At 35.8% G+C, this 27,444-nt stretch overlaps 1 protein-coding gene across 2 annotated transcripts in view; it reads right to left on the bottom strand.

Moving 5' to 3' along the window:
* The window catches only part of MTREX (Mtr4 exosome RNA helicase), a 50,325-nt gene that overhangs the window by 10,482 nt on the left and 12,399 nt on the right, over positions 1-27,444 (bottom strand). For both annotated transcript variants that reach the window (XM_054808805.1, XM_054808804.1), the window contains 10 exons: positions 26,806-26,908; positions 26,539-26,670; positions 25,250-25,329; positions 23,018-23,128; positions 21,826-21,927; positions 20,249-20,374; positions 7,634-7,784; positions 5,642-5,814; positions 5,280-5,348; positions 859-987 (listed from right to left, as the gene is read on the bottom strand). In XM_054808805.1, coding sequence (XP_054664780.1) covers positions 859-987; positions 5,280-5,348; positions 5,642-5,814; positions 7,634-7,784; positions 20,249-20,374; positions 21,826-21,927; positions 23,018-23,128; positions 25,250-25,329; positions 26,539-26,670; positions 26,806-26,908 — 1,176 coding nt within the window. The remainder of the gene's footprint in view (positions 1-858; positions 988-5,279; positions 5,349-5,641; positions 5,815-7,633; positions 7,785-20,248; positions 20,375-21,825; positions 21,928-23,017; positions 23,129-25,249; positions 25,330-26,538; positions 26,671-26,805; positions 26,909-27,444) is intronic.

Below are 27,444 nucleotides of genomic sequence, written 5' to 3'. Positions count from 1 at the left end.
ATACTTAACTAGGAATGTTACCAACAGAGAACAAATCAACAAATATATATTCACAAGTATCAAAACCATGAAGACACTATGAAGAATCAATACTGTATCTCAAGCTTTAAATGGACTTTGTGGGAAAAAACTCAACAAAGCCAAAACAAAAAAACCACCACATGCAGACAAATTAAACAACTGTCTCTGATTTGAAAGTTATAATTGTCTTGATATAGGGTTTCAATCTGAAAATTTTAAATAATGCAAATGCTTTCACTAAAAATTTCAATATAATTTTAGAATGAGATAGCCTCGCAAAGCTGAAGGGGTCTGAAAAAGAAATAAAAAAACCAAATTCTGTTCCCAAAGACAGAAGATACTGCTAAGAAAAGTATCTGTCAAACAACATTGCTATAATTTATAGAATGTATTACAAAAAGTCTAACTAAACTCTCAAATCTAGTAGAACAAATGCACATTACCCAAAAAATCCTGCACTAGTATCCAAGGAAAAAACCCCAGCTTATAGACACTTGTTTATCTGCAGATTTTATCAAAGATATAGGTAATTTTCATAACATCATTTACATTACTGCTATTGTCTTTCATCAACTGATTTGAAATATATAACACAATAGTTACTAAGTTTCAAAGCACTTCTTATATGTGTCAAATTCACTCAAGTATTTTGTTCACACTTGAAAGTTTCCTCTACAGTGAAATCAGCAACTCTTTAAGAAAGCAGAGTTAGGTGCACAGCTCCTTTCTCGTCTTTATTGTATCAAGCCTCTTTTACCACAGTTTGCAAATGCTTTGTAAACAGAATCTTTGAGAACATTTATAAGAAATTATTGACAATAATCATATGTAACAAACCTGCATCTCTCCTTTCTCATTAGGTCTGGCTGGCTTTGCAGACTCCGTAGCAGAATTTTTCAAACTCTCTCTGCTGCAGTGCAGTAGCACTTCAGCTATATATAATGGGTCCAAGTCACCAGAATTTGGCTGTTGAGGGCACAGGAAAAAAAGACCATAACAGTTATTTTAAAATAGCAGCAAGAGAAGAAGGAAAAAGCATGATTTTATTCAATATTAAAGGTATGAAATGAGCTAGTGGTCTTCACAGCTTATCAGCTCAGTGATACAGCATATTATAAAAACTATTGAATCAGTATTGACTGAAAGATCTCTCACACAGAAAAACACACTTGAAAAGACTACCCCTTCCCCATCATCCCTTGCCAGTGTAGCCTAAAGTCTACTTGCATCTTAGGTGCTTCTGCCTTTTCTTCTAGACATAGCTCTTTCAAAACAAGCCAACATCTTTTGTAACTGTAATGCGAAAATATTTGCATCATGCTAGCAGTACTGAACTCTGCCTTTAAAAAAAAAAAAAAAAAAAGAGAAAAAATTAGGGGGATCTCTTTCATTTGCAGGTTTGCAAGTCCAAGTCTTTCCCCCACAATAAAGACCACAGAAAAATCTTTCAGTTATAACAGCTTTTATCTGCAACAAACAGGAAGCTGCATCTTGTGGGCCACATCTTTATACACCCCAAACTGCACATGTAACATCTGACATTCTTTTAAAGAACACAAACTTGCAGATATGGTGGTTAAAGACTATTGTTCACAAAGCCATAACCTTTATTACACACTGATTTAAAAAACCCCTGATGTTAGCTATTTGACTGGATCAATACACACTAAGGTTGCTTAAATACACTCCTACTATAAGCAAATATTTTTATGACTTTGAATAGAACTATGTTATAGGCCTAATGCTGAAGGCAGACATCATCTTTTAAAACACTATGTGCAAGCTTCTCTGCTTCCAAATAGAAGAGAGAGAGAAAGAGAGAACAGTCTTTTTAAAATCTGAGTGTTAACTCAGTTCGGTTTTACTGGGCAATATTTTTCATTACACATCCACAACATGCAATTTTTTTTGACTGCATGCAAAGCAGGGTGGAGCCAGCTAGCATTTCTATGAGATTCTTGCAAGTACTACGAGAAACTGCCATAGTAAACTAAACAGAAAAACAGAGTTATCCTGTTCTACAAGATACATAATTTCTTCAAGAAATGCAACTACTTGCTGGGAAGAAACTGTTCCTCTGAATTCTACCCTACATTTGCAGAAAGGACTCACAGCAATGTGTAAGATCCATACCACTGCTGTTCTCTGAATTAGAATTTTAAAATAATATCCATATATGCCAAATCAGTATCCAGCCAAAGCCATGGAATGCACAATGATGACGTGAATGAAGAAGAGATTAAACTCATAGCTGCACATATATGCTACAGAAAATGCTAGAACTGGAAATGTCTAGAAAATTATAAGAGGAAAAAATATTTCTATCAGTAACTGTATTGTAAACCTATTAATAAAGCAAGAGTACAAAAGTCATTAACATGTGCTGTTAATATTACTGTCTGTAAGTTTACATATACCAATAGCTTTTAGACAATGCTGACCAGAGGTGACTTAATCTAGAACTGGTTCTTGAATGTGTACTGTTTCCTTCAATAGGTTTCCTACAACATTTTAGGTACTAAACTGTTGAACAGGAACAGCCATGTTTTTATATGCAAGAGTAAAAGGAGACTAGAACAGTCTGTAAAAAATTGTTAGTCACAGACATCTCTGTTGTATCAAGTTTGAATGATCCTTTGATTCATGCTGCATCATTTTACATGTTTCAAGGATAAAATTCTGCCCTCTTTGGCATAATATTACATGATTAGGTGTATTCCAAGGATTTTAGATTTGCCCTGAAACATCTATTACTTCATGTGCCTGGAAAAAAACAAGGTAAGACAGCTGATCATATCTGCAAATCAAGAAATATGGCACAGATAACAAATTCAGATTCCCAGATTAGTAACACCAAACTCACTGAAAATTCAATGACCATGACGCAGCACTGAAAATGTTTATGGAGTAAACATTATAAACAAACATGACAGATAAGTACATAAATTTATAATAACCCTTGTCTATTAAACTTAATCTAAATAAGGAAGACCAAATTGCAGCATCTCAAATTTTAATATCAATACCTCTTAACGGACAAAAATCTGATGTCTAGAATCAGGGATCAGACCACAACATCTGCTATTGGACTATAAACAGTACAACAATAAAACTAGCATACTGCTGGCACAATCTAGTAGAAAGAAAATTTCTTACTCAAAAATATTTTTTTTTTTTATGAATTCCAAAGCAAATAGTTACTTTGCTGCCTGCTATACTGTACAATATATAGCAAGCACCACTGCTTGAAATAAATTCTTCTGTCTACTGTAATTCAGGATAAAGTGCTATTTGCATTCACAATTTTGTGGAACACTACATCATGAAATTATGCTGGAAAAACATGGAACCGTAATTAACAATGAACATAACTGACAATGACTCATGTTTTTGCTGCCACATTGCAACAAGCAAAGAGAATTACTCAGTGAAATACAGAGGTACTGTACCCTATATATCAATCACAATTACATATATTCCTTAGAAAAAGGACTTAATTAGAAACTATGATAGTCATGTAGAATTTACAACTAAAGTAAAACTAGTAATATAGATTGTATTCAACATAATTTCTAAAAGCAAATCCAAAGAACTGTCACAGCTTAGAAGTGGATGAAGGTTTAAAGACATAGCATACTAGTGATATATTTCCAATACTAAGTAAGTATCCTACTACATTAAAGAGTAATGGGGAAATGCATCTGTATCCCAGGACAAAAATGCATTGAACAGACACATTAAAATGGGTAAATAACAGCTTGTTCAAGTCATTTGTTTTGCCTCTGCTCATAAAAACTAGTCTTTCTATACTGATTTTAAAGAGTTACATAGCTTTAAGTCTGTTCCATAATTTTCAGCACCTATTGTCATTCTTTCCATGGAACTCAGAAGGAAAAATTCAACCCAGCTGCTAGAAGTACTCAATGAAAAAATGCTGCTGGAGCCAGAGCCATGTCCTGCAGAACAGACTGTAATTTCAAAGCTAACATTCAAACCTAAAGGTTTTATACAACAGTGAGACAGGTCAGATAGGGAAGGCAAATATATTTGTGGATAAAATATGACAGAGATATTAGAAATGCCTCCCTTGACACAGAAGTTCGCAATTTTACATAGAAGGCTGAGGTGAGAGGGAATCGTGTTTTACTGCTCATGTGGCTCCATTAAAAAAAACAGTCTAGAAGCAATAGCAGTAACAGTCAGTCCAGTTTTCCAACTTGAAAGAAATATGACTTTCAAAAGGAAGATGGAAAACCAAAATCTCTTTTAATAAGTTCTGTATGCACACATTTTTCTCATTTCCTCTTTAATGATTATGCATTAAAGAAGCACCAAAAGGTGCCACAATGTACAGGCGCCACCAGAATTTGACAAAGACAACTTCTCATTTAGACCTAGTAATTAATGCCAATGTTCTCCTGCCAAAATTACAGAAAAAATGCTGCCACAAAAAAACCCCAAACAAACAAAAACAAACCAAAAAAACCCCACAAAACCAAAAAACACTTTAAACTTAGGTTTTAATTTAGCCAGCAGAGCAGCCTGTCAAAACATTTCTGAAAGGGAGACTAAAACATCATCTCTGGGGTTATGTGGAGATCAACTATAAAAATGGATTTTTGGAAGGAAAAACAAATCTGGCTTCAATTGCATCACTGCCCTCTGTATTTTCTTCCACATTTCCCTGAATCCATTTCTATTGTTTTGCTCTCTTTGTATTTTAACTTCCCAACTCTACAGCAACATCTCAGAGGACAAGCAATCCCATGTCTCATGCACTAGCTTAGGACTTAAGGCACAATTCCCCAGTTCAAGATAACCTACGCAGAGTCAAATGTCAGTCTCCCTACACTCTGTCAACCCTCACCAGCTTCTATAGATTTTCTGACAGTAGATAACATAGTATCTTTCCCATGAACGTAGCGCTGTTGGGAATATCTCAGAAACACACTAAATAGTTTGAAATGTTTGTAGTGTCAAGTAAACTTTTGATCTACTTATTCCAGACACAAGCAAGCATTTCCTCCATAAACATGCCAAAAGCTAAAAAATGAACGCAGGACTTCGGGTTTGTCCCACCTTCCATAGTTTTTTTCTTTATACTTTCACTTCAGGCAAGCCTGAGCTTTTTGTAAATTTGGGGCGAAGGGAAATTTTTTTTCCTTTGTAAACTACAAAGAAAATCGGGAGTTTTATCTCATTTTCAGAAAAAGTAGTAAAGTATGTATTTTCCAAATGGAGACAATGTATACTTTTACCTTAACATTCGATTTCTTACAGAAATTAATAACCACTCCCCATCCAAAGTCATCACCTTCGTTCTTCACCTGAAAATATTACAAGATATTATAACATAACCCATGTATAATCACATCATAGCAATCATATCTCCTTGTATTTCTGACATTTACAACAGCAGACATGGACTATTACTCATCATGAAAACAGTATTTAATTCATTGTTGAATGTTTAACAAAGAAACATAAGTCAAAAATTGTTGCTTAGTGCAAGGCATGTAATTTTTCAAGATGGTAAACTGGCAGACACAAATGAGCCCTGAAATTTCACAGATTGGTAGAGATTTGAAATAAAAACAAAACAAACGAAAAATCAAATTACCTTTACCAGTCTTCCTGGCTGTAGAAAGGGCAAGCAATATTTTGGTTTGTGAATATATTCTTCAATCTCTTTAGCCAGTTTTGCAAGCTGCTGTCGGATTTTGTAGTATATCACCACATTTTCTTCATTGGGAATTGCTATTTTGTTGTATTGTCCTTCCAAATTATTCACTCCTATAATAAAAAGTAAAATCTCATGGAAATCAGTAACTTCACAGATTTAGAAACCAATGTTTCACTTTCGGATCTACGTAACTAGTATTTTGCCACCGCTTTTGGCATTCATTTTCTATTTACAATAATCCAGTCTCTGGAAAGCTGGAAATCTGTAAATGGGTCCATTAAATTTTATTTATAGGAAATTAAATATTAATACTAATTTTTTTTAAATAAAAAAGTGTGAGAAAACTATTAGAAGGCTAGACCCTAATTGCCCAGGAATCACTGATTTAGGGTTGCACTGAAGTCCCACAAAAACTTGCAATGATTTGTAGGAAGGTATTCACTCCCTACAAGCGCTCTTCTACCTCCTTCTATGAAAATAACATTGCTCAAAGACATCTTCTAACAAGCTGTCTTCCAACAGGAGGAAGTTGTTAGAAGATATTCTTCCCAATCTGTTTTAGGCTCTGATTTCATCAGTTGAAAAATCAATATTTTCTTCCTTCAACATTTTTATACCTTATAACAAAACTGATTTGCCTAAATAAGCAACATGTTTCATTCTCTCAAACTGGTAATACCACTAGTAAACATAAGCAAAGGACACATTATGAAGATCTGTTTTTCCTCTGTACCAACTCATCCTCTTGCATGCTATTTGAATGCATATGGGTGACTCAGAAATCCCACTTCAATGGGACTTGAGAGAGAGCTCAGGGAAGTGCTCCGTAGATTTAGCTGCCAACTTTTTAAAGTAAAACTTCGCAATCCATACTCATGGCATTAATTCTTCCTTGATCTAAACAACCGTTTCTCTCCTTTCTGTTTTTAATTGCAGACAAAGCGATTATAAAGTCCTAACGCCCAGTATGGTGCCTAAACAAAAAAATATCCAAGAAATATGAAAAAATGTTCTCCAGCTCCATTTCTCTGTTTAAATAGCAATGCTGGAATGCCAGAATGAAGATCTAGGCATGGCAATTGGAACAAGGAGGTTATCAGGAAATATACGTTATAGTTGGCTACTACTGTCTTAAATACTGCACCTGCAACTTAACAGAAACTCTGCAGAGAGAATTGAACACTCCCCCATGTCTATCAAAGCTACGTACGCACACACACACACACTGTCTCTCTTAATATTAAATTAAGGAATGAACAGATGAACTGCTCATTCATCAGTGGGAGTGTTCTTAAGATTCTTATGGGTTAAGTTTTGCAAGAGGCCTCACTCAAACACTGACTGTGATCTTTGGAAACTGACTTTGGCTCATGAAAACACACTATTTAAAGATCATGGCTCAAAATTTAGTTACTCAGTGGAGTGCAAATAATGTCTTAGTCCTCTCTGAATTTTGCTTCATATTTTAATCAAACATTTTTTCCTATACTACACTTAATGCAGTGTGCCCGAGTTCTTTTTAGAGACTGTAATGAGATATTAAAATTATGTTACTTTTAGCTAAGTTCTGCATATCAAAAAGGAATAAGACTTTTCTTCTGTGCATCTTTAACAAGCTGCAAGAATTTTTAAATTGTTTTTTCTTCTTCCTGTCCTACAGTTTAGCAATGTGACAACCATTCTTGTCTGACTCAGACAGGAAAGTTTTCTTCATAGATTGACATATTGATATAGGTACTAAGAACAAGAGGAAATTACTCTTCCTGAAACTATAACATAAGAGCAAACGGTGCAGTGGCAATTGTTGGCAGGGAAGACAAGAACTGCACAGGTATAAACTCATACACGTAATGAAGTATAACTACCCAATCTCACAGTGCAGCATCTTTTATACTGACTCTCGTAAGTACAACATACATTAATACTTACTTTCTACTAATTCTGGAATAGCTCTGTAATGTTGAAACTGATAGAAGGATTTTTCTAACATGTATTCAGGGTTAATTTCCTCTACTCGAAGCAAGTTCAATACCATGTTGTACGTCAGGTGGAATGCACTGTTTAAAGGATCAGCTGAACCCTGAAAAAGATCCAAGAACATTGTCCAGTTAAAAAAAATATTAAAGGCAGCATATAAGAGCATATCAAATAAATCATGGTGCAGTTTTATATGAGGAGCTGCTTTGCTGGGTAGTACAACTTGTCTTGAATTTAAATTACGTCTCATCAAATTCTAAGCAATTTTATTATGCTAAACAGTATTATAAATCAGATCTAAATGAAAAGTTCTGATGAAAACCTTAGATGTTTCTTATAGTTTATTATTTGGATTACATTATTTTAACTTTAAAATAATAGTTATTTAACTATTTAAAGCAATCGATTATTTTAACACTCTGGAAAAACTTATTTGCACAACTTTTTCTCTTAAGACTTACTGATCACATTGGTGTTTGGGGTAGTCTGTTCAAAAACAGGTATTCTACAACTTCTTTAATTTGAGCAATGTCTCATTATAAAATTAATTTACTTTGCAGGTTGCTGGAGAGAGGTTGTGGACTCTCAGCTTGTGGGGATACATAAAAGCCATCTGGACATGGTCCTGGGCAGCCTACTCTGAATGACCCTGCTTAAGCAGGGGGCTTAGACAAGATGACCTCCAGATGTCCCTTACAACCTCAACCATTCTGGGATTCTGTAAAGTTTGATTTTTTTACAGGGTGATATTTACAGGTATTTTGCATAATCTAAGAAGAAAGGATGCTGAGAAAGTATTGTGGAGAAATATGCCATCACTACATTCTTTCCCCATTCTCATTTTCTAAGAATATCTACTACTGTCCTCTGTCAAAAAGGGGTACTGGACTAAGTAGATGCATGTTTGGCCTGATTCACCATGGTTGTTGTTATGTTCTTACCCAAGAGGAAGACCTCATTATCGTAAGAAGAGCAAACATTTAATTTATAGACATTAAAACAACCAGCTATCCAAAGAACACAAGGAACAGTTAAACCATGTCCAAGGGAGATCTAGAAGACCTCAACGCTACAGCCTCTCCATGCAAAGGGCAAACTTGAGAAATTGTCTCTAATTTGTCAGCACAGATGGCCATCCTGATAAACCAGATGAGAAGTCGCTGCAACCAGATGACAGGGACTCAAAATTTCTTAAGTATAAAATTGCTGAACTGCGATGCATAATCTTTCGTCTGAAGTAGCACTGGTATCAAAGGAACAGGTGCCTGACAGTTGTTCAGAAAGGATCCAAGGGAAATCCAGGTGTTATGAAGCAGAAAATTACATTTTCTGTGCAACAAAAGAATTGGAAACCAGAAGCAACAGACAGCTGGATAGAATATAGCAGAATGGCAGCATAAATAGACTTTTTAGAAAACCAATTTAGATCTCACAAATCTTTTATCATTCTTTGAAGGTGTTAACAAGTATGTGGATGATCATATCTCGATTCCTGAAAAGCTTATGACAACACACTCCCTACCGCCACCAAACTAATATAATTAAGTCTTTACGGGATTTTAAAAAAAACCAAACTCTTGTGAATTTACTAAACAGTAAACCAGCATAATTTAGTATTTTTTCAAAACAAAATTTCCCAGTGGAGACTCAAAGAGTTCTGGATTTATAAGAAATCTATAAAGGGCATAGACAGAAAAATAGCAAAGTCTGCTAAAAATGCTACTAGAACACTTAAGACACCAGCAATACCCAGAGTTGCATGATGAGGAATAAAATGGCAAGTGAAATCTAATCTGAAAGTATAAGAAGATGAACAGTTTGTATCGATTTAGTATGTACTGCTCATGAAAGAGTGGCCTATACATGAAATAAAATACATTCAGTAAATAAGTGTTGTCATTTCAACAAAGTCTGTGAGTAAATTCAGTTATGTTCAAACATTTTAAGTGAACAACAACTAAAACTGATCACAAGAAAATGAGGATATTTCAAGACGTATTTTTTCACGCTTGCTGAAAGTTCAACACATCCTATCAGCCATTTCAGAAGTTCAGAGATGGCTGACACTGGGAAACAGGCTACTCTGCAACTTCTTTTAAGCTCAAGATTTGCTTTACCTAAACCCAACTGTACTCTTTTCTCTTGCAACTCATTTCTTCGCCTTTTCCTATGCAGTAAGGTATCTAGCAGAGATATTCCCTCATCATACATAATAAAAACCACAGGCTATTAAAAAAAAAAAACAACTAATGATCAGTTTATATATGCAAATGCTGAAATTCTCCTAAATCAAGCTAAGTCTAATGGATTTTAAGTGACATTACCACAATATAGACATTTTTCTTTCAATTTTAAATGTACAGTTGGGAATTCTGATACTACATCCATTGAGGCATTGATGTCAGATTTATGAGATACTTTGAATCTAAGACTTCTTCACATGTAGGAGATTTAAGAATACTGTAGTCTAATTTGCTTTATGTGAGATACGGAGCCTTATGAGATTACCTTACAAACACCAGAATCTTACTCACTGCATGATTATTTAATCTCAGAAAAAACCTCAGTTGTCACAGAGAAGCCTTCAGCATATGTTTATAATAAGAAAGTACCAACACAAATACATGTAAAACAAGTTTAAGATAAATCATATAGCCTGATGTTTTGCTTTCCACAGCCAGTGACTCATTCAGTCATTCTAGCTTACATCTGTGAGCAGATCATAAATACACTTTCACCTCAAGTGATGCACCGTAGAACAGAAATACCTCTTAAATTAGATCACAAACTGTGCATTTAAAATAACACCATCAGTTCTGAAATTACCACAAATGAGCTTCTACTAATAGAAATGTGTCAATAAGTACATCAACAGTTGAGGTGTGGTGTGTGGAGGAAAGCTGAAGTTTCTACAGCTGTCTCTGGTCTGATACACCAAAGAAAGACGAGAGAACTTCTCTTGCTGATGCTAACCAACATATAACACAGCTTTTTCTCCTTAGACCTGGTAATAGGATTATGTACCCAAGCTCTTCTCTATTTTGCTAAATATATCTGTTATTCTAGGAAAGAGAAATTACCACTCCCTAAAAAGCTTGCTTCTTTACAACAGGGAATACCATTTAAAGAATAGCATTTACTAAAGCATGGCACAGCAATTATGCCAGTGTCAGCTAACAGTGGGTCGGATTCTTTCCTACAGCAACATCCAGAGCTATAGCCAGGCATTAACTAAAGCAGATGTAATACACCCACCAGCTGGCTACAGCCACCAGCATATCTACAGACCAGCAGAGATGTGGCAAAATGCTGCTGTGACTGCTCCAACCACGCTATGAACCCTTCTTTCCATTCCTGACAATGTTACATAGCTTTAAGGCACAATTTAGCTGTACGCTTGCAAGATTACCAACTATTTGAAAAAAAAAAAAAAAAATCCTGTGTCACACTTTCACTTGAATGCTATCATGAAGTGAGAAAACAATGAACTTTATACAACTATAATATATGCACAGAACTTGCCAAGAAAGACCAAACAATTCCTGCAGATCCACTTTAAATGCTTTTTTAAAATCAGCACAATTCAACTGTGAAGGAGTGATTTAAAAACAAGCTAAAAACCCCAGCTATTTCAAAGATTATATAAAGCAGACTTATTTGAGCCAATTGCTGATGTGGCAATTTTTATTTTAAACACATGATCAGCGTTTTACAATTTGAAAATAAGATCATTCTATTAAGAGAAAGCAGTAAAAATACGAATCCTGTTTTGGCAAAAATTTTGAATTGTTCCTGTTCCTTCATCTCATAAACACGTCTTTACCCAAGTTTCAGAAATTCCTGTTTTCTCCGTGTTGTTCTCTCAGCAATACTACATTCACAATCAAGAGCTCTGAGAAGCTTACTTGTTCTGAAAACTGGAACTGTTAGTTCTCCAAATTAAATATAACTATAGTAGCTTTACTGTATTACACCTTCAGCACAGCCAGTGAATTCTGCAGTGTGCACTAGTCTCTGCTGACTACCCTGGGCTATCAACAGACTTGCATCTAACAGACAGCAAATCACCTGGATGCCCTTGCTTCATTTACCCAGTAACAACATATGGATTGTGCAGCTACATTAGGAAATACTATAGTAAAATACAGTTGTTCTTCTATACTAAGTACACACAAAACATGCGTAGACAATCAGCCTCTTCTAGCAAATTATGAAAACCGGCAGGATTATTGAAAAGGCAGTTAGGGGTTATGTAAATACACCTGTCCGATACATACGGTGGAGGGAAGGGAAGAACAGGAGGGGAGGGAAGATGGGGTATACTACTGACAGGAAAATGGAAAAGGTGGGCCTTCCTCTCCTAACTTGCTCTCAAAGAGCCTACACAGTATAAAGTGTTCAACTATTCTGGATTTTGCTTGCTGCTAAGATATAATAAGAGGCAAATCAGTTTAACTTACACTTTCTAAATGATGGTTTGCTCCTCTTGTAATCCCTTTCTCTGCTCAAGCTCTGTACCACCAGCTCCCATCTTGATTACTTTTCTTTCTTACTTTCTTAAAAATATTATGAAGCATGTGCATGACATTTAGCTCACCCTCTACCATAGATCCTCCTGTCACAATTCATCAACCTTCTCTTTGACAAGCTAGGGTATGCAGTAATCTGCCTCAAGTTCTCTCAGTCTCTGAGGCAGCCTCTCCCTTGTCTCCAGAGAAAAAAGTTCAGTATTATAGAAAGGAAGAACCACCAACCATTCATGCAGAAGATCAGGCAAAAGCGTAACTGATAGAACTGGAAGAGAAGTTGATGAGAAGATGCCTGTTCAAGGCATTCCAAGAAGTCACTCTCAAACACACGCTATGTCCATGACTTTATTGCTGATGGAGAACTACCATCCCAGTTCTCCAATCTCCCTTCTGCAAGTAACCCTCCTCCTCACCTCTTCAAAGAGGGCAGTCTCCCTCATCCCAAATCTTCAACAGACAGTAGCAATAGATTTATTTCTGAATATTAAAAAAACCAAACAAACCACAAACAGAATGATTTTGCAATCTTTTGTATCCCTCTGAATGAGAGCTGCCTGGATACATGAGAACAGCCCAGATATATCAACTAAAGTTCTCAAATTAATGACCTACTTCATACGCTTGCAACCACTTCACTTCTTGAGAAATTTTAAGCCAACTTACCAGTAGCACCTTCTCAAGTTTTCCAAGATTTGGGTTGCAAAAGAATGACTGGTTTAAGCTGATAATGTTAAAAATCAAGAACATGACCATAAACAATTCACTACAGAAATAATATAGTCAAGAACTATCTGAAACTTATAGCTGCTATACACTGTGCCCTGTTTAACTGCCAACAGTTTCAGAACAGAGTCTCTTCTCAACACAATCAAATCATCCAACAGGGCATTTGGCATTTACTATTCCTACCATTTCTTGCCCACATAACTAGAAAGATATAAAGACTAAGGGAGGGGGAAGATTAGTGTCTGGAATTGATATTCACAGGGTTTTTTCACTTTTTTTTAATTACTGTTAAGACTTGGAAGCCTTGTCTAACCAGAGATGTAAGACCTGTCATTGCTGCATTATGACACATAGTGTTGAGTAAGATGTACATTTGGTAAGGGTTACTCTCTCTGTCTTCTTATAGTGGGAGAAAAATATTTACATTTTCAGAACTGTTCCCATGCGGAGAGAGGAACAAATTTTGCACATAAGTATCCTGTTCTCCAGCTGCTCACAGAAAACGCGTATAAAGCTTTCACAGGGAACATAAGATAGCAAATACTGTCTGAAACTAACTCACAGGTACCTTATGAGCTAACAAAGATGAAAGAGGCAACTTACGAAGCAGCAATAAAGTATCTTTCATAGTGACACAAATCAGATACACTACAGGATATATTTTCCATCATTTGGTCCACTGACAGTTTCACTTGCTTATCAGTGTTTCCAGAAATAAGCTGAATGAGTTTCCAAAAAGAAAACAAAGAACTGCTTTACAAAAAGAGCAAAGAACAGAACAGATTGATGATTAAAAGGTCTCTCACTTTTTTCCTCATAAGGGGGAAATAAGTACACTTAGCTGTCTGTGACAGTTGTCATTAGGAATGTCTATGAAAAAAATCATTAAATAAAAAGGCAAGTGACTGCTTGATACATCTGTACGACACAGAAATACCTTTAGAGAAATATTAACAGCACACATTTTTTCCACATATCAACGATATAGTTACCACATCAATAATCAGATCTCTCTCAGAAATATTAAAAAAACCCTGTATAGTTACACTGATAACAGGATTATCCTGAGCTATATTAGCATGACTGCAAAACCAGTAAGACCCCCTTCTGCAAGGTTATTTATAACCGACAATGGTGTTATTTTTAGCACAAATTATTACCAATCTGGCTCACTGCTTTGCCCCAAAAACAGTTGCACCAACACAAACAGAAGCCACTGTGGGTGGCAAAATACTGCTTTAGCAGGCTTTGCTGATGAAAATACCTCAGGCTTGGGTTCCACAAATGCTCCAGATGTAATAAGAGACTTAAAAGGAAAAAAAATGTATCTTAGTTTCTCTTGCGTGCAACTACCATCATCTGAAGTTAGTTCTGAACAACTGAACTTTTCAGTCATTTACCCTGTCTAATACAGTAGCTCCTACCATCGTAACTATCCTTAGTTTTACTTCAGGCTGGTAACTCCAAATTCTGTTCTTCCCCTAAGCCTTTCGTCTTCTTTCTGAACTGAACACAGAAAAATCTATAAAAACCCCTACACACTTGTACCAAGGCATCCCAATTTAACAGAGCAATATTTAAACTCTCAAGCAAATGTATAAAATACTTGTAGTTTTAAGTAACACAAATATCATACTTAAAAATTTAAAAATTAGCCTGCTCTAAACCAGGATCATAGCATTGCTACGTGAATTTCTCTGCACAAATGGATGGGGGGGACGGGGACCGGGAATGTAATTGCCCACCAAAAGCAATTCTTTTGGATCTGAGCTGCTCTGGTAACACTATAACTGTATTTGTATAATACATTTGAGAGAGTACTTTTTCTCCTCCTAAATCAGATGAATTCAAAGAAAGCTGAAAAGGAAAAAGACCCCAATGGTATCCATATCTGCACTCAGAAGCTAGCTGAGATCCTCAACACACATTGGTTTCAGATTTGCTACCTGTGATGTGACAATTTACTATTTCAGTAAATATGCAGTATGTTTTAACTCAAAGAAAATGTGTGCCCTAGCAAAGACTATATACTTCTACAAAAAGTTAATGTAAAAATAAATTTTAAAAAGGAACTTTACCTTCTGTTCATCTCACACTTACCTTTCTTCTTTTAAGCATAAAAAGTCAAAGAAAAAAAACCCGTTTACATTCGCAGTGATGAGTTTACCAGAATAAAAGAAAATTTCCCAAAAATCTGTCAGCTGGGGGAAACTGCTTTCCACAGACTGACCTAATAAAACTTCAAGTAACTTGTGGTATTAACAAGCAGAAACCACAATTAATAAATAATACTAGCTAGCTTAGTCCTATTGGCTCTGGAAAAGCCTGAGGTGAAGTTCAAGACTGACTAATCATTTTTACACGCTATCTGATGCGCCCCACCTTCCCACATTTTGGTTGCAAACGTCAGGAAGAAGAAATATTTGCTGTTCTCTCCTACCTGCTGGCTTGCATAATTATCTACAAAACTATGACCCTGTTCATGATGGTATCTGAGTATCTGTCTCCCTTAAAACAGCTGAATTCTCTCCATGATTTCACGCTAAAATCTTGTTGACTTTAAGCAGATTTTAAATTAAGGTTAAAAATTAAGTACATTCCCAAATTGAAGCCTGGAAAATTTCTGCAGTGCAAGCTTCACAAGAACAAGGAAAGTTTGGCAGTTTACAATAAAAGTAAAAATAAAAATTTCACATTAAAACTATTTTTTTCTGAACTTCGATAAAGTATCCAAAATGTTTGTTTCATTGAGATTCTCATCTATGTCACAGCTTTAGATTAGGAAGAACATTATACCGTCCTCATAACCCTAGTGACAATTTATTTCTTTATATTTTGCAATGGCTTTTGCAACAAGTGTTAGTGACAACCCCCAGCAGAAACCTATTTCTCTCTCAAACTAGGCTTTGGTAAATTTCTCAAATCCTGAGACATTTGGGGTTTTCTCCATGTGAGTAAGCTTTAAGTCAAACCAAAGGACAATAGTATGATTAAGCTAGCTTGTTAAGCTGATGTTTGCAGAGGAACTGAATGCTGATGGAAGACAGTCTCACTAGAAGGCTTCATCTGCTGTCTTGTACATAGTCCCAAACAACAACATTAACTGGAAAGCTGTTACTTCTCAGAAGTTATGGGAAATGAACTGAAACACCAGTTTTCTTCTCTAGAAACATCTTTAAAGCATTTGGGGAAAAAGTAAATGGAAAATCTACACACAGTACAGTTTTAAAAGGTGTGGACAACCAGCAGTACTAAAGATTCTGCAGAGTCTTTATCATACAAGTGAAGCGGTAAGTTGTACCATTCCACACCAATTTCAATACAGACCACCACATTTTGTGCAAGAAAACATTATTCATAGACATTCTATCAAGATATCCTCTTGCCAAAGAATCTCGTGCTGCAATTAAATTGCCATCCTGTTCATTTGCCTAATACAATAGAACAACCTAAGAGTCAAAATAAAATACAGAAGACCAGATGGATTTCTAATAGCAGCATACAGGCCAAATAAGCACAGTACTGCCAACTCTATAAATGAAGGCACTGCCAAGGAGCCAGATGTAGCTAGTGGAATCTCTCCTACAGCTTGGCATTGGGGCACTTTATGTTCCATACGCAAATAACAAGGAAAACATAATACTCTATATTTTATCTGGCTAGATGAGTGTTTTCTTTCGATTTTTCAGTCCATCTAACTTCTCCTGTGAAGGAATAAGTAAATGCAAAGAACTGATACACTCAAATTCAAGGCTCAAAAACCTACTTATATTAGCAAATTTTCTTTCATTATACAATCATTCCTTTGCATAACGTAATTCGCTTAAGATTTTTGTGTTTTAGAGACATAACAGATTACCACTGTTCAGTAACTCAATTGTCTCTGAAAGAATACACGTTTGTAACATGGCTTGATTCCAACTAGAGATATTCTTCTCTGGTTTCAAAGGCCATCTAGCGCCAAAGAGAAGCTTTCTACTCCCTACCTCAACTAATACAATGTAGCTAAAGATTTTAATTAAGGAAGCAAAAAAATTTCATGTAAAATATTTTAGTATTATGCTAATGTAAAACTATAATTTACTGTCTTTGGAAAGCTATCCAACAGAATGGTAAGCATTTAGTTTTATAAATTTGTGCAAGTCACTGGTTTACTAAATATTCAGTGGTCAAACAAATGCAAAGGATAAACAAAAAAACCTAGTTACACCACGGAAGACAAATGTATGTTATTGAGTTTAAGAAATATTTATAAATATCCCTCTTAAGAACTGCATCTAAGATTTGAACTTTGAATTTAAGTTTGAAGTAACAGGGCCACAGTCAACAGCACAGCTGCAGCAACACTGCTGGTACTGAAATATACTCAAAGCTCTGACTTCACTGACCCCCAGTGTTAGGCAGCTGATAACAATTTACAAAGATGATGAGGGGACTGGAGCATCTCTCATATGAGGAAAGGCTGAGAGAGCTGGGTCTGTTTAGTCTGGAGAAGACTGAGAGGGGACCTTATCAATGTTTATAAATATCTAAAGGGTGGATGTCTAGAAGATGGGGCCAGACTCTTTTCAGTGGTGCCCAGCGACAGGACAAGGGGCAGCAGGCACAAACTGGAACACAGGAAGTTCCATCTGAACATGAGGAAAAACTTCACTCTGAGGGTGACTGAGCACTGGAACAGGCTGCCCAGAGAGGTTGTGGAGTCTCCTTCTCTGGAGATATTCAAAACCCACCTGGATGCGATCCTGTGCAACCTGCTCCAGGTGATCCTGCTCTAGCAGGGGGGTTGAACTAGATGATCTCCAGAGGTCCCTTCCAACCTCCACCATTCCGTGATAACATTACTCCCAGACATTTTGCCCCAGTAGTCAGGAAATGGTTTGGATCAGACATGCATTACGGTTGAAGAGCTATGATTAAAATGTCCTATGTAAATGTCTTATTCTCAATATGTCAGTGGTTTTCCCTATAAATCTTTAGCTTATCCTGGAGCAAAGCCACAATACTTGATGTGGCAGCAAAATACTACCACAAGACATGATCATGATCTTACTACAGACAGACAGTAAGTAAAACTTAATTCAGACACACCTAACGGTGAATACAAAATGTGAATACTGAAGAAATGTTGGTCCGTATACATTCTTGGCATGTTTTCACATGAAATTTCTTCCAAGTGTTTTGCATTTAAAAAGGAAAATAAGTATTTTTTGTGTTGTACTCTTCATCTCATAAAAGATTACTTTTACTGCCTTGTCAGCAATTGGCTGCATAGTTACAGAAGCCACAGAAGCATCAATACCTTCATTACAGCCCCTTCCAATCTTTTTTCAAAGAAATCTTAAATTCAGAGCTTTCTCACAAGTGAAGTAGTGTGAAAAATGAATGAAATACATTAATTCATTTAGATCAGTGGAGAAGAACCAAGAGATAATATAGAAAGCAAAGTTGCCATTATTTTTCCCTTTTTTTTTCTTATAATTCAAAAGGAAAAAAAAATCAAAGGGCTTATAATTTCAGTGAAGGAAACACTTTTTATCATTTTGTTAAAATCTAGACAAAAAGTAGAAGTAGTATCAAAAAATGTAAGTGATCTACTATTTCCTTTTTTTGTCTTAATTCATGCAGATTGAGTTCTATCTTTCTCAAACTACTGAACTTAGAAACTTGAAAAACAATCTTCTGAATGGTCGAGCTTGTAGAGTAACCGCATAAAGTCTGAAGATAAATAATTGTAATATCAATTTTTCTTAAGCTATTTACAACCATTTCATATAAATTAACTTTTGGGGGATATTCTTTATAAAGTGACATGTATACAAAATTAATGCTATTTATAAGGAGTGATTTTTTTCTTCTCTCATTTTGCATCTCCTGCTGTTTAGTTTTTCAGCTGTGGAAGTACAAAGGTATAAAGCCTTTACTTAAATAAGTATGCCACAAAATTCCATCTATTTTTAAAACAGTTTAAAAAACTCATATAAAGACAGTTAAAATAGTCTTCATACATCTTAGAGATGTACACATATAATTATTTGTTTACAGGCACACTTAATGTATGTACACTCCACTAAGAAGACACAAATCAAATCAAGACTAAGAAATAAATTCAAAACCTAATGCTACCATACATTAATGGGTTCCAATATTTTTGAAATTTACTAATTTCTGGTTAGTTAGCTATAATGTGGTACTCACACAAATTCCGATTTTAAGAAGGTAAACACTGCCTGTGTATAACACTGATCTAATATACACATTTATTACGAATCAACAGGTAGCCCTGACAGAGCAAGATATACAACAAAGAATCCACATCTGCATAACTAACAGCAGCCATGTACACACTTTTTCCCTTTGTTCTTCATTTGTCTGAACAAAATAGGAAAAAATTGGCAACTGATTTTTTGGGAGCAACAAATACATGCTTTTTATTAACAGGTGGACTTAAGATGATTCCCGCAATTTATACAAACTTTAATAATACTTTAAGTGCTGTTTTAACACAAATGACCTGCTATTTGTACCAAGGCTACAAGCTCCTGAACAGCGTGCAGAGTAACTCCCCAAGTTTTCAATTTTAACATGCGCGCACAATTAACATAAGCGGTCTAAGACAGGCAACACACACAACGGAATATTATGCTTCGTTATGGTGATTTTTGCCATGGGATTTAAATAGAAGCGTAATGAGTGCAATGTTTCACATTCAAATTATAAAGCAAGAGGGCAAATTGCAATAACCTGTAACAACTTAACATTACAGTTTGGGGAAGCCCTGTAATCTAATGCCCCTCTCAACCACAAGAGTGTTTTTTACAATCTGTTGCTTTCCAAACCTCAAAGTTTCCTACAAGCACTATCAATTTCTCCATAGTTAATTTTAGCTAACTTATAGCTATCTCACTCTTATTTATCTTATGTACCTAATGTTTTGCATGACTTTGTCCAGTTTGTCTGTTATGCTGTTCAGCAATATCCTTAAACTGACTATGGTCAGCAAGAAATTAACAGAATGCTACAGTAGCAGTGATATCACTAGAAAACATGGTATAATTCTACCTCTTCTGCCTGAGATCTCTTTTATACAGAGAAGGATGATACTAGTCGTCTAATTTTGTTTCACGACAGAAACTCTTGCTCTAGTGAGAATTCAGTGAAAGCCCATACTTCTTTTAAGAGTTGTAATCTCCTACCTGAATGACCTATATACTTTTTGTTGTATGTGTATGATTTTAAACATTACTTAAATGACAATAATCTTAGTGGGGAGGAAAAAAAAAAATAGAAAAAGAGCTAATTTCTCTCCTACCTTCAAAAGCTGCTTGCCAATTGTTGGACTCATTTTTTCATCCACCATAAGAATTACTATTCCTCTGTCATCCATACCTCGGCGTCCTGCACGACCTGACATTTGAATGTATTCACCTGAGGAGATCTAGGATAAAATGAGAAAAAGAAAAAAAATTAACAAGCATTAGAAAAATAGCAAGAACACATAAAGTGCTATTTATAATTATACAGGAAATGACCATCATGTATAAAAATAGCAGAGTTATCTAAGACACAAACTTTTCACAGATTGAATTCATTACTTATAATTGATCACTAAGCTACTAAGATATAAATCCATGACTATGAATAATGTATGTCAGCAACATGAATTAACTAATGCTACAGTGATTTCCATAACACTGCATCATTTTAATAAGCACAAAAAACATTCTAAGGTCTTATGTGACGGAAAGTTGCTGGGCATACTGGAGGTTATTAAAATGTAATACATTTTCAACATACTAATAATGCATCTTCACCATCTTCAAATAAAGTATTGCTTCATTCAAATGTAACGTTAAAATACTGATACCTAGCAAGAGCAGTATTTCTATGCCTACTAACTGTGAAACTGAAGAGGTTGTAAAGAACTGGGACATGGACAAGAGCCAGCTATAAGTGGTTCCTTAAGTCTCAGTAAGTTATAAAACATTTTTTTTGTCATCTGTGGAACTTTTATTCCGAACAACTTCCTGAGTTTCACTTTAAGTCAGATCTCAAAAACTACTTCAGGAAACTGTGCAAAATCATTTTAAGAGCAGGAGTTCCACATAGCTGATACCTCAAAGGTAGCTAATTCTCGCATATATCTTAAGGACATGCACTCAGACTGAATGAATCGTGAAACTGAACAGCCCAAACTAAGACTGAAGAGATGTTTACTTCATAATGCACACACAAAGAAGTGACTTATCCTGTTTGCTGCAATTTTCCCATCTATGGAAGATGACATTTATAAAGCTTTGCTGTGATGACTCGTACACCCTTATTATTTACATGTGAATCACAAACCTGGTTTTAATGTTTAAAACCTAAATTATTTGTTTTCCAGCTGTTTAAGAATGCGTCCATCCCTCTCCACTTTTCTGTCTTTCTATGGGCTACCCAAAATATTCTGCTATAACAGAACTCAATACTCTCCTGAGGTGAATACTCTCTTTTCTTTGGTCTGTAAAGACCTAACTTTAGTGATCATTATGATATGATACTGAGCCCACTTATCCTCCACATTCCTCTGACACAGAAAAAATATTTAGGTCTCACAGTTTTGGAGAAGTTGTGAAGAAGTCTTAATCTAATCCAATGTCCATTGCTAACCTATGTTTGATGCCCTTTTGCTGTATCTATTAAAATAAATAATCTCATGCATAAGCTGAGGAATCTTGTCTTCAGGAATATGTACACTCACTATAAATAGATTAGTGAAGAAAGATAGATTTTTTGAAAGAAAAAAATTTGTACTACCTTGAAGTGGATATGTCAAGCATAAATGTAATCCTAATGAGGTTTAAATAATGCAATTCAGTCATTCTACAGAACCTGTTTTTCACTTACCCATCGGAAATCTTTTCCATCAAATTTGCTTGCACTTGTAAATAACACAGTCCTGGCTGGCATATTAATTCCCATTGCAAAAGTCTCTGTTGCGAATAAAGCCTAAATAAACAGACTAAAGTTGAGCAAGTGAAAAGTAAGGCTCTTAAACAAATGTGTAAATAGTCAGAGATTGCTACACAAAATGTCTCCAGATTTTACTATTTATGTACAGTCAATATAAGAACATTGGTGCATTCAATAGTTAAAAACCGGACCAAAAACATTCTTTCCCCCTTCCCTTATTTCTTCTGGGAAAACATGAGAACTAGGAGATGGGACCATGTGAAAGATGCCAAAAGAAAACACGAGGGGGTGCAAATTACAGTAATGAAAAATAATGGTTAATTTCCACATTCAAAGTTTGCAAAAAGGAAATAGTATTTAGCTACGCAAAAAACCCCCACAACTTTCATCTAAAGTTAGATTTTTCTGAATATATGTCCCTTAGGGCAACCAACAAACAGCTTGGTAAATGTCCACAGTTATTTATAGGAATAAAATCATCATAAAACAGTTGAAGAAAATGTTAGACATTGTAATTTTAAATACTTCAGAATAAAATCTGGAACACTTAAAACTAGAGCTGTAATTGTGCACTAATATTAGACACATAAGGCAAAGTATTAAAGACTACAAACTTTTCCTTATAGAGGAAAAAAAGAAAACCAGCTTCAAGAATCGTTTATTTCAGATAAAGATGGAGGCGCTTATGCAAATATTTGCATTTCTCAAGGGAAGGGAGCTGCAACCAACTACAGGAATTAACCTGTGCCACTGGAACAGCTATAGGCTTCCAGAGGTGCTGTGTATACTTGGAGAACCCAGTATGTAGATCCATAGAACAAAGCCTTTCCTTTCATATGCATGTAGCTCTTTTTAAAATTATGTACTTACTGGTCCACACAATCTTCAAAAAAGGTTTCTGGTAAGTACCAAGGCCTATGCTTTCTGCATAGAAGTACATTCAAAACACAAAGCATTTTTCCGTTTGGCATGTGCAATGAGTCTTTCACCTTTGCCAGTCAAGGAGCAGATCTCCACTGTAATACTAGAGTACATTCTGAGCTAAGCCATACTTCTGTTTTTCACGTTTACCAACTGTGTATAAACAAAAAAGAGAAAAACCTAAATACGGACGTGAAATATATACCTTTATTAGGCCCTCAGAGAAAAGAATTTCTATGGTTTCTTTTAAGATAGGAAGCAGACCGCCATGATGGATACCAATTCCTCGCTTCAGAAGAGGAAGTACATGTTCAACCTGGGAAGAAACATATAAACACCAGTAAACAAATTTTAATATTCATTACTAAAAAATAAAGACTTCTTGAAAACATCAACAACGCCCTTAGTGTTCAAGTAACTGACTATTTTCTGATTTTAAACACAATAAATACCTCTTCAATACTGTTTTCCAGTTAGAACTGGGAATGATATGAAGGGTAAAGCCAGAGGCCAATCTCTTCAGTAGCAGACTAGTCTTAAATTGGGTTAGGCCAACTGCGAAGTTATGCCCTGATTTACACATGCAGTTAGTATTTGAATTTGCCTCTATAAAAAAATAATAATGCCTCATTTAAAATAATTTTTAGAAATGGTGATCCTGTTACATATAAGATATTTTGTTTCAATTTTAGTTGCAGTAATTTCACTCATTGATACACCCTGTAAAACAGTGAAGTCAGCACCTATGAGAGCCATACAAAGAAATTCAGGCTGTAAATGACTGAATTAATCTCTTAAACACTAAAAACATTAAACTTGAAACAAATATGTACATAAACTTAGCTTTGCCTCCGTTTTTTCTTTGAAAACAGATTCTTATTAACAATCTATTAACCACCACAAATCTAATTCTGAGACTATGCTTTCGTGATATCATTGTCTGTAGTGACCAAAAGAGATTATTTGGATATAATGCCACTGCTAGAAGCTTACCAAAAAAACCCCAGCACACACCACCTTATATACTGGATTCCCATTTTCTATTTTTGTCGAGTTCACAAACAAAATAATGGATTGAGAGCAGCCCTGAGGAGAAGAACTTGGGGGTGCTGTTTGATAAAAAGCTCAACACGACCCAGCAATGTGCGCTTGCAGCCCAGAAAGCCAGCCCTGTCCTGGGCTGTATCAAAAGAAGTACGACCAGCAGGTCAAGGGAGGTGATTCTGCCCCTCTACTCTGCTCTTGTGAGACCCCACCTGGAGTACTGCGTCCAGCTCTGGGGCCTCCAACGTAAGAAAGATGTGGAGCAGCTGGAGTGAGTCCAGAGGAGAGCCACAAAGATGATGGGAGGGCTGGAACACCTCTCCTATGAGGACAGGCTAAGAGAGTTGGGGTGGTTCAGCCTGGAGAAGAGAAGGCTCCGGGGAGATCTAATTGTGGCCTTCCAGTACCTGAAGGGGCCTACAGGAAAGATGGTGAGGGACTGTTTATCAGGGAGTGTAGTGATAGGACAAGGGGTCATGGGTTTAAGCTGAAGGAGGGTCGATTTAGATTAGATATTAGGAAGAAATTTTTTACTGTGAGGGTTGTGAGGCACTGGAACAGGTTGCCCAGAGAAGTTGTGCATGCCCTATCCCAGGATATGTTGAAGGCCAGGTTGGATGGGGCTTTGGGCAATGTGGTCTAGTGGAGGGTGTCCCTGTCCATGGCAGGGGGCTTGGAACTAGATGATCTTTGAGGTCCGTTTCAATCCAAACCATTCTATGATTCTAGGAAAAACAGGTATGTTGAATCTGAAGCATGTGGGCATGGCCAAAAACTAAATGGTTGTTTTTTTCAAGGAGAAATTGCCATGCTCACAATAAAGATCACTACATTAAGGAAATTATGGACACATATAAATAAAGGAAAGAGGGGGTAGAAAGAAATTATAGTTTTAGTATTTGTTACAAAAGTACAGTGGAAAAATACAAGCTTCTAAATAGCTAGAATATTACAGGATTCAGTAAAGATAATCACTATGCTTAGTCATTATACAATAAACGAGAATGCAGATGCATCAATTCAACTTTTTGAAAAGCAGCAAATACCTGATAACATGCATACTGCACTCTCATTTGAGCTATTTCCAGACAATTTTAACCTAGATCTCTCTTTATAAGCCCTTAGGTTTACTTAGAAACCTAATTAAGAAAAACCAAAACACAGGCATATAACATTTTGGCATATATCATTTGCTGGAATCATAACTGGAAGGAATCCTAATCACCGAGTCCTGTTTCACAATGCCAAGGAACAATGCAAGAGATATTAAAACCCAGGGAGATGAATGAGAATATCCAGTTTATGATTTCTGTACCCGCTACAAAAGACACACAGCCTCAAAAGTCGCAGAAAACAGGAGACTAGCAGCTACCCCTGCTCAGTCTCCACTCACCTGAGGAAGCTTTTTGTCTTCATCTGACAGACAATCAATGGCATTATTGAACACTTCTTCAACCATCTTTTTTTCTTCATCTAAGGAGAGAATTTTTAAGTTATTACAAAATCTAGAAGGCTAATAATACCATACGTAAATAAAGCATTACCACATTGTAATATTTACAAAAATTTACAATAAAAATAAGAAGACTGTGAAAAACAAAACCACCCACATTGGGTCAGACCGTCAGCACTTCAATGTGAGCCTGAAGAGGCATAACAGTAACCAGAAGTCGATGCTCAGGGAAAAGCAAAACAGAACAAACCTGGCAGAATAATGCAAATTTCAGCTATTTCCAAGCTTGGGATTTCTCAGTTTTATGTACTTTCTGTCTATGTCATAAAACTCCCCATTTCTCTGCTACTTACTGGTCCCTGTCTGCATCGACACAGAGGCTCTTCCTTCTCCCCATTAATTCTCAAAGCATACACCCTTTTTACTTACATAGTACAAATATCAAGAACATATATTAAAAGGCATGGCTGAAGAAAACATACAAAAATGCATCTCGGCACTTGTGCATATCTTTACATTTTCTGACAGAAATTGCGTTGCATTAGTTTGCAACGCTGAACCAGAAGAACATGCAAAGATTGGAGCAAGTAAGCAGGCAAGAACTCTGAACAGTTCACAAACATGAAATGATACACCGATTTACAACAAATTCCTTATTTTTGTTACAACTCTTAACATTTCCGAGAAGTGATGAACTTAAACTTGTTTTCCCAGCTTGGTCTTAATCCAAAATGAAAAAATCTTCTTTGTTTACCTTTTCGGTTTTTCTTTGAGAAGGGTAGGAAGAAAAGAAAACTGGACTGCATAGTTGAGAAAGAAGAGTCTAGTGGTTTGTTACGGTTCTTCTGACTTTGAAAGAATACTCTTTTCTAATGGATATAACATGAAAATTTTGGGAAATACATTTGTTTATGATCAGTCTTCTCCCATTACAGATAGAAGTTTCTAGGAACTCTTATGCTATCATTACAGTGAATTGGATTTTGCAGAAAGAAACAAAGTTTAAAATAGAGGAACAATTCAACATTGTGATGAACAAATACTCTTTGTGCATGAACAGTTTCCTACTGAAAACAGCATGAGGTACTGGCATAGCGAGTGAAAAAGAAATACACATTTTTAATTTGCTTTTACACAGAAAGTTCCAAAGGAAATAGAAATATCTAACCAGAGTAACATTTTACATCAAACTACAATTGTGAATATAACTGTATTTTATTTATCTGTACCTGTATTGAAATCTAACTTTGTCATTTGAAGTGCATAGGCTTCACAGTCTTTCTTACTGAAGCTGAAAATAATCACAGGTTGGAAATTCCTTTCCATGATCATCTTCACAATCTTAAAAACATTTGAGGGACCTGCAGAGAGATTACATTAATTTAAATGTAGTTTTAGCAGAAGTATCTTCTGGAATAATTGAGACACAAGCACAACTTGCATGCAACTTTGTTGTATTATACAAAAAGTTACTTTAGAATGGGATTCAAACTCACCTTTCGTTCCTCCTTTCCTGCCTTTCTGGTCCCCTTTTGCTAAGTCTCCTGCATCTCTAAGCACTTGCATGGCTGTATTAAAATTATCATCTCTGAAATCTCCCTAGATATAAAACACAACCATTGTAAGCAATTACTTCTTACATATAGCCCACTTAAAAATACTTAGTGCATAGCCAGTACCATTACACCATATTTACAGGCAGAAGGACAAAAACAATGCATAAGCTAGCAAGTGAGTTTACTAGGTCAGTGGCACAGTTCAGAATTACACTGGTGTCTCTGAAATTATTGCTCATTGTTCTACCCACCAAATCATCAACCATGCTAGACCTGCTGAATGACACAATACCAAAACTGACTTTTAGGAATGTCTACATGAAACTGCACTGCCCAATGAAGACCTAGCTTCAAGTGCATTACTATTATTTATGGAATTACCTACTGCTGTGCAAGCCAATAATGAATTTTTAACAAGTTGTTACTTCAAAATCACCTAAAGACGCAAAAATATTTTGCCCCCTCAACCAAAGTAAAATTTAAATGCTACTACATTTTCTTTTGAGTGAGAAACAGTACAAGAAACATCAGCTACTTCTCAGATTTAGAGAAAGCAGCATGCACTTTACAGAACAAAGC

The sequence above is a fragment of the Grus americana genome, chromosome Z, assembly GCF_028858705.1.
Source record: "Grus americana isolate bGruAme1 chromosome Z, bGruAme1.mat, whole genome shotgun sequence".
Classification (NCBI taxonomy): Eukaryota; Metazoa; Chordata; class Aves; order Gruiformes; family Gruidae; genus Grus; species Grus americana.
The sequence above is the reverse complement of the archived record's forward strand: the minus strand, read 5'-3'. Positions and strand labels throughout refer to the sequence as shown.